Below are 10,000 nucleotides of genomic sequence, written 5' to 3'. Positions count from 1 at the left end.
GAATTGGTAGTTGTTGTTCTTGTTTCTTTAGTACCTTCAGTAGTTCCTATACCTGTCATGTTCCTTGGATTATTTACAAGCGGTATTCAAGCTCTTATTTTTGCAACCTTAGCTGCGGCTTATATAGGCGAATCCATGGAAGGTCATCATTGACTAGTTACATAGTTTTTTTTAGCTTAGCCTGACGCAATGTATGCGCGACTCAAGGTAATCCACTTAGGGAAGATAAATATACAAATAAGGTAAGTATAAATTAAATTTAAATAAAGGTATATACGATCTAGAGTAATAGTAAAAAATATTACGATATTCGGGAATTGTAAAAAAAAAAGGAAAGAGATCTAAAAGATCTTTTTCCTAAAGTTTTTGTTTGGCCTATTTATTTATACTTTCCTCCAATGAATATTCTCTTTATAGTGTTTTGTTTATTCAATTCCAATATAAAATAAATATTCGGAGTCATAATCTGAGTAAGAATTTTTATTGTATCTGTTTACGACGTGAGATTAAAAAAAGATGGTATGGAGAATGATTCTCATTTCAGTCGATTTTATTCAATTTACGGATTGACCAAAAAAATTGACTAAATACTAAATTACATGAATTTAGATCAATCAAATACTAATATTTCTATGCAATGATTCGTTCTAACAAATTCGTACATTTAAATTGATTGTACCTATCCATGCGAGATAATAAAAATGGAAGATTAAGGATTTACAAAAAACGAGATTAAAAAAAAGATTGGTTAGCGGAGTAAGGGGGGGTAGGGGGTCGAACTAGGTGTATGAAATCTAATCGCTATAAGACAACTCTTGTCGATGTTTCGAAGAATGATTCTAGAGCCCCATTAAATCTAAGATAGAATATTTGGTTTACGGTATGGGGGAAAGGCATGTATATGTGATATTAACTAGGTATATATGAACTAAAGATATATCTAATTTGTCCTACTATTGTGAATTTAGATAGGGATTCCAATGGAAGTTCTTCCGTTTCATCTGTAATTGTGAATTGAATATTGAATGAATTTAAATCACGAAAAAAAAACAAAGAACGGTTCAAAAAAAGAAACCAGAAAGAAATGTAAGAAAAGAACAAAAGTTGTACGAATTCACAAAAACTACGTGGATAGGAACTAAAAAATAGATATCGAAGTAGTTCTGCGGATTCAATAATATAATTATATTAATATAATTATATTAATATTATTTTTATTTCAATATTGAAATATTTCAATTCGGGGTTCTAATTAGTTTAACTGAATAAATCTTAGCGATGGAATAATTAAGTCATAATTCGTTGGTTGATTGTATCATTAACTATTTTTTTATTTTTTTTGTTTTGGTGCGAGGGACTTAACATGAATCCACTGATTTCTGCCGCTTCCGTTATTGCTGCTGGGTTGGCCGTCGGGCTTGCTTCTATTGGACCTGGGGTTGGTCAAGGTACTGCTGCGGGGCAGGCTGTAGAAGGGATCGCGAGGCAACCAGAGGCGGAGGGAAAAATACGAGGTACTTTATTGCTTAGTCTGGCTTTTATGGAAGCTTTAACAATTTATGGACTGGTTGTAGCATTAGCCCTTTTATTTGCGAACCCCTTTGTTTAATCTAAAAATATATATTTTTATTTTCTTGGATTTGCTGCTCTTGTTTTTTCGAATTATAGTAAGATTTAACTCCTACAATTAAATTACTTAGGGCCAACAACCCACGGAAAGAGCTGATTTGAGGATGAGGAATTCACACTCCAACTCGCTTTCTTCCTTTACCTTCTTAGTCCAATGGAAGCACTTTTTTTAGGAAGTATTGCAACAAACGAGATATTTCGTAACTGACCTGACATAAGATCTGGTACCTAACTCTAATAAGTATCATTCTTATTGGAAATTTCCACTTATTGGAAATTTCCAATTGAAAAATAAATCCATTTATAAATCAATATTTTTTTTGACTCTATTTAGAAATAGGGAAATTAATAATAAAAATAATACAAAAAAATATAAACAATTAGTCTATCTATAACTATAAGAAAGAGGAGATCATATGAAAAATGTAACCGATTCTTTCCTTTCCTTGGGTTATTGGCCATCCGCCGGGAGTTTCGGGTTTAATACCGATATTTTAGCAACAAATCCAATAAATCTAAGCGTAGTGCTTGGTGTGTTGATTTTTTTTGGAAAGGGAGTGTGTGCGAGTTGTTTATTTCAAGAATAGGCTGGATCCAACCAACTGCATTTTTTTCGTTATAACTAGGAAAAAAAGGTGCATGATTCCGCGAATTTCTTCTGAAAAAAAATATATATATTTAAGAACCATAGCATTTCGCGATTCATTGGTAAATCTACTTTGATTCTCTCTCAACCAATAATGTAAACCATTAACAGGGTTAAAGCTAAACCGTTTGAAGTTCAGATGCAGCATGGTATTCTTTCTACTACTATGTTAGTTAATAAGTTAATATGGAAGCGGGTTCAAAACAAATAGTTGGAATTTTTTTTTTTTCGATATAAAACACTCATGTCGCTAAAATTATTTGAACCCGTTATTTGATTGGAAAAAATAGGAAAAATGGGTATTTCACCCCCCTTTATTTATCTTTTTTATCCAATGCTGAATCGACGGCCTATGTATAAAGTAAGAAGAATTCTTTGGATTAAAAACAAAAAAAGAAACAACCTTGCTGACAATTATTTGTTTGGTCAGAAGAGTCCTCCGAATATTATGTTCTTGGATTAGCGATCCGTTTCGATATTTTCGAATATGAATAGAGAAGAGAGGATAGGCTCATTACATTAAAAAAAATATGGGAATTCCCATAAGTATAAGTAATTGAAAAAATTGAGCGTGAGAGCCAAATGAAGCGAAAGATTCATGTTTGGTTCGGGAAGGGATCGTGGAAGTTTTGAAATGAATGGAAAGATAATCTACTTTCATTAAGTGATTTATTAGATAATCGAAAACAGAGGATCTTGAAGACTATTCGAAATTCAGAAGAACTACGCGAGGGGGCCCTAGACCAACTGGAAAAAGCCCGGGCCCGCTTACGGAAAGTAGAAACGGAAGCGGATCAGTTTCGAGTGAATGGATACTCTGAAATAGAACGAGAAAAATTTAATTTGATTAATTCCACCTATAAGACTTTGGAACAATTAGAAAATTACAAAAATGAAACCATTCATTTTGAACAACAAAGAGCGATTAATCAAGTTAGACAACGGGTTTTTCAGCAAGCCTTACAAGGGGCTCTAGGAACTCTGAATAGTTGTTTGAACAACGAGTTACATTTACGTACCATAAGTACTAATATTGGTATGTTTGGAACGGTGAAAGAAATAACGGATTAGTCCTTCTAATGCAGGCATTACTTTTTTTTCTTCAAAAAAAAAATAAGAAATACTTATGGTAACCATTCGAGCAGATGAAATTAGTAATATTATCCGCGAACGTATTGAGCAATATAATAGAGAAGTAAAGGTTTTAAATACCGGTACTGTACTTCAAGTAGGCGATGGCATTGCTCGTATTTATGGTCTTGATGAAGTAATGGCAGGTGAATTAGTAGAATTTGAAGAGGGTACGATAGGCATTGCTCTGAATTTGGAATCAAATAATGTTGGTGTTGTATTAATGGGTGACGGTTTGCTGATACAAGAGGGGAGTTCTGTAAAAGCAACAGGAAGAATTGCTCAGATACCCGTAAGCGAGGCTTTTTTAGGTCGTGTTATAAATGCACTGGCTAAACCTATTGATGGTCGGGGCGAGATTTCATCTTCTGAATCTCGATTAATTGAATCTCCTGCTCCTGGTATTATTTCGAGACGTTCCGTATACGAGCCTCTTCAAACAGGACTTATTGCTATTGATTCTATGATCCCTATAGGGCGTGGTCAGCGAGAATTAATTATTGGGGACAGACAGACCGGTAAAACAGCAGTAGCCACAGATACTATTCTCAATCAACAAGGGCAAAATGTAGTATGCGTTTATGTAGCTATCGGTCAAAAAGCATCTTCTGTGGCTCAGGTGGTGACTGCTTTACAGGAAAGGGGAGCAATGGAATACACTATTGTGGTAGCTGAAACGGCGGACTCCCCTGCTACATTACAATACCTTGCTCCTTATACAGGAGCAGCTCTGGCTGAATTTTTTATGTATCGTGAACAACACACTTCAATCATTTATGACGATCCCTCCAAACAAGCGCAGGCTTATCGCCAAATGTCTCTTCTATTACGAAGACCGCCGGGCCGCGAAGCTTATCCGGGAGATGTTTTTTATTTACATTCACGCCTTTTGGAAAGAGCCGCTAAATCAAGTTCTCGTTTAGGTGAAGGAAGTATGACTGCTTTACCAATAGTTGAGACCCAATCGGGAGATGTTTCGGCTTATATTCCTACTAATGTAATTTCCATTACAGATGGACAAATATTCTTATCTGCCGATTTATTTAATGCTGGAATCAGACCGGCCATTAATGTGGGTATTTCTGTTTCCAGGGTAGGATCCGCAGCTCAAATTAAAGCCATGAAACAAGTAGCTGGCAAATCAAAGTTGGAATTGGCACAATTTGCAGAATTAGAAGCCTTTGCACAATTCGCTTCTGATCTCGATAAAGCTACTCAGAATCAATTGGCAAGAGGTCAACGATTACGTGAGTTGCTCAAACAATCTCAATCATCTCCCCTTTCGGTGGAAGAACAGATACTGACTATTTATACCGGAACGAACGGTTATCTTGATTCATTAGAAATCGGACAGGTAAGGAAATTTCTTGTTGAGTTACGTACTTACTTAAAAACGAATAAACCTCAGTTCCAAGAAATCATATCATCTACCAAGACATTTACCGACGAAGCGGAAGCCCTTTTGAAAGAAGCTATTCAGGAACAGATGGAACGTTTTCTACTTCAGGAGCAAGTATAAAGAAATACTTTGAATCTTCATCAATTTAATTATAAAATTATAATCTTTATATAAATCTTTAGAATTTAAAATATTATATAATCATTATTATTATATAATCTTTTAATCTTTATATTATCTTTATAATATATATAATATATTTTATATTATGACTTGATATTATAATATCATGACTTTAACAAGTTATTTAAAAAATTATTAATTTATCTATAAATTATATAAATATATTTTTTTATAATATCTTTATATAAACTAATAAACTAAAATCTTTAGAATATATAAGAATATATATTAATTATTTAATATTTAATTTAAATTTATATTATTTAATTTTAATTTATATGTAATTAAATTAAATTAAATTAATATGTAATAAGAGCGTTTCTTATTCAAGTCATTCAAAATATATTTCTTGACATAGAAATCTAAAAAAAAAAAATACATATGGAAATAAATTGCGTCCAATAGGATTTGAACCTATACCAAAGGTTTAGAAGACCTCTGTCCTATCCATTAGACAATGGACGCTTTTCATTCCAATTTTAATATTTATTGTTCGGAAAAATAAATGATGCATTATATTAATTCAATTTTTAATTAATTTTTAATTAAAAATTGAATTAATATAAATCTTAAAATATTTAATAAAAATAAGATAAAGTAAAAGCGGGTAGCGGGAATCGAACCCGCATCGTTAGCTTGGAAGGCTAGGGGTTATAGTCGACGTTGATTCATCATTTTTAACGTCTCTAATTCAAAACTGAACGTGAAACTTTGGTTTCATTCGGCTCCTTTATGTAAGATGGATAAATTCCCAGATTAAGACATGAACGAAATAAAAAAAAATTCCACCCATAACATCTATGTCAGCTTTTCTGTCTGAATGTATTCAGAACAACCCGCTTTCTAGACGATCCCTAATAGAAAAGAGGGGGATTATAAAAATATTTCTAGTTACTTCGTTCTCTATTTCTATTTGAGAGAATCCTTAGGAAAAGCATTTTGTTTCCACCGAGCTAAAACAATTTGTCAATGTCTCTAGTAAACCAAAGTCATTGTTTAATAGCTATTTTGCTTCAATTTACCTACATACAAATTCTAAATTAAAGATTTAGTTACGATTAGAAATACACCCTCTATCTTTATCCATGGATCCTTTATTTATACTTAAAAATTTAGAACTTATCCATTTAGAATAGAAGTATTGATCCAATAAAAAAAATTATGTTTCGTAATCTCATAATCCAATTTTCAACTTTTCATTGATTCTTGGATACAAATCACGAGAATGTATATTATTCCTCGAATTTTTCATTGAGAGGTAAAGGATTAAATCCTTTTAAGAAATAAAGTTTTTGATCGGAATGGAATATTAATCAAACCGAAAGACCCCTTAACTATTAAGGGATTATAGAACGAATCACACTTTTACCACTAAACTATACCCGCTACAATCCGATTATTGTATATAAATGAACCTTTTGTCGAACAATAAAACAATAAAATTGGTCGTAATAAAAAGTCAAAATTAAAAGAAAAGATGGGATCATAAAACAACCATTAAAATTAGAGCGTTTACGTGTTGTATCAGAGAACTTAATGAGATGAGGAAAGGAGAATTTTTTTTTTATTTTTCCAATCGTAATAACAAGCAAGTATTTTTGTTTTCAAATTAAATAAATCCGTTTATTTACGATTTGTTGGAACAAAAAGGGCGGGCCCGGCCTGGTCAGTACTTAGCCGGGCCGTGGAACTAAAAAGCCCCTTCGGATCGGATGAAAAAAAATTATTAAGGGTTTTTTAAGCCTTATTTTTTATAATGTAACATAGTATTATCTTTTTTCAATTGGGAGGAGAGATGGCTGAGTGGACTAAAGCGTCGGATTGCTAATCCGTTGTACGAGTTTTTCGTACCGAGGGTTCGAATCCCTCTCTTTCCGTTTTTGTTGATGACTCGATATTTTCTTTCGAATTTTTCGCGAGTTCTTTTTGTTTTTTAATAGTTAAAGATGTGTAATAAATAAAATACTAATAAGAGCATTTAAAAATCAAGCAAGGAAAACAAAAACCTTATTTTTTATTCTTCACGTCCAGGATTACGTCCTGGATCATTAGACAGGAATCCGAAGATAAAGAGAGAAACAAAGAATATCACTACCGTGTAAACAAATAGTTTTAGAGTAAGCATTACATAATCTCCAAGATTTTTTTAGTAAAAAAGAGAATAGATTCTCCGTTTTTATACCGCATACCCTACCTTTTTTATTTTTACACCAAGAAATGAAGTGGGGTGATCCAGATTTGTCGCGGTTGTACAAGAATTTCAATATTTGAATTGAGGGTGTAAGACTTATCTGGTCTTATCAATTCTTAGAGTTTTTTTTTCAATAAATCATGAATTTGTCTAGACAAAAGATATCATCGAAAACTTACAGCAGCTTGCCAAACAAAGGCTAACAGAAAAAAAAACAGGGGTATTACTGGCATAACATCTACGATTGGATTTAAAAAAGCGTAGGCCTCGGGCAATTTGGCGACGAAAAAACTACTTGAATAAAGAGCGGAATTAAGACAGATCAAACTAAATATATTAAGCATAACAAACATTTTGTTCTTGAGGATAATTGTATTTTATTTTGATTGAGTTATTAATAAATTGAGTTTTTTTATTATTTAATTATTATAAATATGTTATTATTCATAGAAGAGAAAAATGAATAAAAAGAAAATAAGATAGACCAAAAAACTTTCTTTGATTTGAACTCACCCAATCAACAATCCTTCAATTCTCAAATCAAAAGAGAATAGAATAAATCATACTTTCATACAATATCTTAATTGAATTATATGTAATGATCAATAATTCAGTTTAATTCTATGTCTACATGTATAAAAATTGTAGCAATTTATTTTATAGATAATAGATATTTAGACTGGAGTTGACGAACAACCAGTACCAATATTAGTGTTTATTAGTGTCGACTAGAAATGGGGCGTGGCCAAGTGGTAAGGCAACGGGTTTTGGTCCCGCTATTCGGAGGTTCGAATCCTTCCGTCCCAGAGCATACCTGACCCATAATAATATTATATAATAATATTATCATATTATTAATATATATTAATATATAATAAAATAATATATATATATCTATATCATAATAAAGTATATAAAAATTAAAGATTGTCTTTTCGAACAGTCTTCCGTTTAAGGGTATAATATTGGTATAGAATGTGATTCTTTTTTTTTTTATGAAATCTGAATCATATCTTTTTCATAAATTTAATCTAGTTCAAATAACACGCATACGAAATTTAATCTATTTGTGACTTGTTATACTGATTTTACACTATGAAAAAATAACAACCTAAACCTTAAATCTTTTCTTACATAAGTCTTTTTTATCTATCTTTTTTTATCGTTGATGGGTTAATCCAATATAGATTTTTCTCTCTCTTATGATGATAAAAAGTGAATGGTCCTTACTGTAAAACCTTATGCAAAATGCAAATAATGATATCGGGTAGGAAATTATTCAATCAATTAAATCTTTTTAATGATTTCTTATGAGTTCTTGGTACTCGAAGAAGTGTTAAATTGTTGAATTTATCCTATCATGTTACTTGAAGATAGAGATTAAAAATAACTTGTTTATTCGTGCCGAACCGATGATTATTCATGATTCCATAATTGAATCAATTACATACTGGTTCCAAACTGAAGGAATGTTATGGTAAAACTTCGTTTAAAACGATGTGGTAGAAAGCAACGTGCGACTTGAAGGACATGATCCGCTGTGGATTCTTACATCCACCATTTTATATTATATAGGAATGAAAGTGCTCTTGGCTCGACATCGTTTGTTCTGTTCTACTGGAACCCCCGTTTTTGGAGTGTTGTGATGTAAATAGTACACGATGGAGCTCGAGTAGAAAGTATTGATTAATTTCTCAAGGGCAAGAATCTAAGGTTAGTATCGATCAATAAATTGGAACAACTTCGTAAGTATATTTTCGATATATAAATCTAAAGGATCCAATTCGATTTAATTTCAAATTAATGTTAGAATTGGTAAAACTCTTTCGATCAAATCAAATCAAAAGTAAAGTGTATTACGTAGGAATCAACCATTCATATGATTCTTTGATAGAAAGAAATCACAAAAAACGGTATGTTGCTGCCATTTTGAAACGATTTAAAGATCACCGAAGTAATGTCTAAACCCAATGATTCAAGGCAAAGATAAAGATCCTGGAACAAGGAAATACCATTTTTCAATTGTCTCAACAACTAGATCAGAATGAAGAATCAAAATAGATTCTTAAAGTAGACAGACAAAAGGGGTTAGAGACCACTCAATAAATGAAATACCTAAAATAAAAGGTTTCTTTTGAGTTATTTGAGAGTTATTAAACTTGAGTTATGAGGGTGCAAATACAAATAATTTTTTTTTTTTTTCGGTTGGGGAAGAATAAGAAAAAAGTACTTAAAATCAATAATTTAATTAATTTATTTATTTTATGGATATGTTTGATGTTATAATTCTATACTATAGACATAATTTATAATTTTCTTGAGCCGTACGAGGAGAAAACTTCTTATACGTTTCTAGGGGGGGGGGTATTGTTCATCTATCCCAATGAGCCATTTATCGAATCGTTGCAATTGATGTTCGATCCCGACGAGAGGGAAGAGATCTTCGTAAAGTGGGTTTTTATGATCCGATAAAGAATCAAATCTATTTAAATGTTCCTGCTATTCTATATTTCCTTGAAAAAGGTGCTCAACCTACAGGAACTGTTCATGATATTTCAAAAAAGGCGGGGGTTTTTACGGAGCTTCGCTTTAATCAACAAACAAAATTCAATTAATGAAATATAAAAAAAGAAGATGTGGATGATTTGTATATAGCTTTGGATAACCTTTTTGTTTCGTTGCTATTTCTTCTTTTGTTCTATTCATATCATACTTAATTTATTATTGTTACTATAGAATGTTGTCTTTTATAACAACAAAAATCTATTTTTTTATATTTATATAAATAGATAGAAAAAGATTATATAAATAGATAGAAAAA

The 10,000-nt window shown here is 31.6% G+C and overlaps 7 protein-coding genes and 4 non-coding genes across 11 annotated transcripts in view; 7 read left to right on the top strand and 4 right to left on the bottom strand. All coding sequences in view use genetic code 11, as the record gives it.

Annotated features, from left to right (window-relative positions):
* Positions 1–153, top strand: part of atpI (ATP synthase CF0 subunit IV) — a 744-nt gene extending 591 nt beyond the window's left edge. The window contains exon 1 of the mRNA in view: positions 1–153. This exon is cut by the window's left edge and continues 591 nt beyond it. Within this exon, the coding sequence (YP_004021653.1) occupies positions 1–153 (153 nt within the window).
* A 1,210-nt stretch (positions 154–1,363) lies between these two features.
* Positions 1,364–1,609, top strand: atpH (ATP synthase CF0 subunit III). Its single transcript has one exon. It carries the CDS (start codon positions 1,364–1,366, stop codon positions 1,607–1,609), a length of 246 nt encoding a protein of 81 aa, YP_004021652.1.
* Positions 1,610–2,045: 436 nt separating this feature from the next.
* On the top strand, positions 2,046–3,346 carry atpF (ATP synthase CF0 subunit I). The gene is made up of 2 exons: positions 2,046–2,189; positions 2,936–3,346. The coding sequence occupies exons 1-2, from the start codon at positions 2,046–2,048 to the stop codon at positions 3,344–3,346; spliced, it is 555 nt and encodes a 184-aa protein (YP_004021651.1).
* Positions 3,347–3,401: 55 nt separating this feature from the next.
* Positions 3,402–4,925, top strand: atpA (ATP synthase CF1 alpha subunit). The gene has a single exon. It carries the CDS (start codon positions 3,402–3,404, stop codon positions 4,923–4,925), a length of 1,524 nt encoding a protein of 507 aa, YP_004021650.1.
* Positions 4,926–5,381: 456 nt separating this feature from the next.
* On the bottom strand, positions 5,382–5,453 carry trnR-UCU. The gene has a single exon. It is a non-coding gene; the product is annotated as a tRNA-Arg (tRNA).
* A 138-nt stretch (positions 5,454–5,591) lies between these two features.
* Positions 5,592–6,374, bottom strand: trnG-GCC. The gene is made up of 2 exons: positions 6,352–6,374; positions 5,592–5,628 (listed from the first exon to the last, which is right to left on the bottom strand). It is a non-coding gene; the product is annotated as a tRNA-Gly (tRNA).
* A 403-nt stretch (positions 6,375–6,777) lies between these two features.
* Positions 6,778–6,865, top strand: trnS-GCU. The gene has a single exon. It is a non-coding gene; the product is annotated as a tRNA-Ser (tRNA).
* Positions 6,866–7,002: 137 nt separating this feature from the next.
* psbI (photosystem II protein I) lies at positions 7,003–7,113 on the bottom strand. The gene has a single exon. It carries the CDS (start codon positions 7,111–7,113, stop codon positions 7,003–7,005), a length of 111 nt encoding a protein of 36 aa, YP_004021649.1.
* A 230-nt stretch (positions 7,114–7,343) lies between these two features.
* psbK (photosystem II protein K) lies at positions 7,344–7,523 on the bottom strand. The gene has a single exon. The coding sequence runs from the start codon at positions 7,521–7,523 to the stop codon at positions 7,344–7,346; it is 180 nt and encodes a 59-aa protein (YP_004021648.1).
* Positions 7,524–7,914: 391 nt separating this feature from the next.
* trnQ-UUG lies at positions 7,915–7,986 on the top strand. The gene has a single exon. It is a non-coding gene; the product is annotated as a tRNA-Gln (tRNA).
* A 667-nt stretch (positions 7,987–8,653) lies between these two features.
* rps16 (ribosomal protein S16) lies at positions 8,654–9,794 on the top strand. Its single transcript has 2 exons — positions 8,654–8,693; positions 9,565–9,794. The coding sequence occupies exons 1-2, from the start codon at positions 8,654–8,656 to the stop codon at positions 9,792–9,794; spliced, it is 270 nt and encodes an 89-aa protein (YP_004021647.1).
* Positions 9,795–10,000: the final 206 nt, after the last annotated feature.

The sequence above is a fragment of the chloroplast genome of Prunus persica (genome assembly GCF_000346465.2).
Source record: "Prunus persica chloroplast, complete genome".
Taxonomy (NCBI): domain Eukaryota; kingdom Viridiplantae; phylum Streptophyta; class Magnoliopsida; order Rosales; family Rosaceae; genus Prunus; species Prunus persica.
The sequence above is the reverse complement of the archived record's forward strand: the minus strand, read 5'-3'. Positions and strand labels throughout refer to the sequence as shown.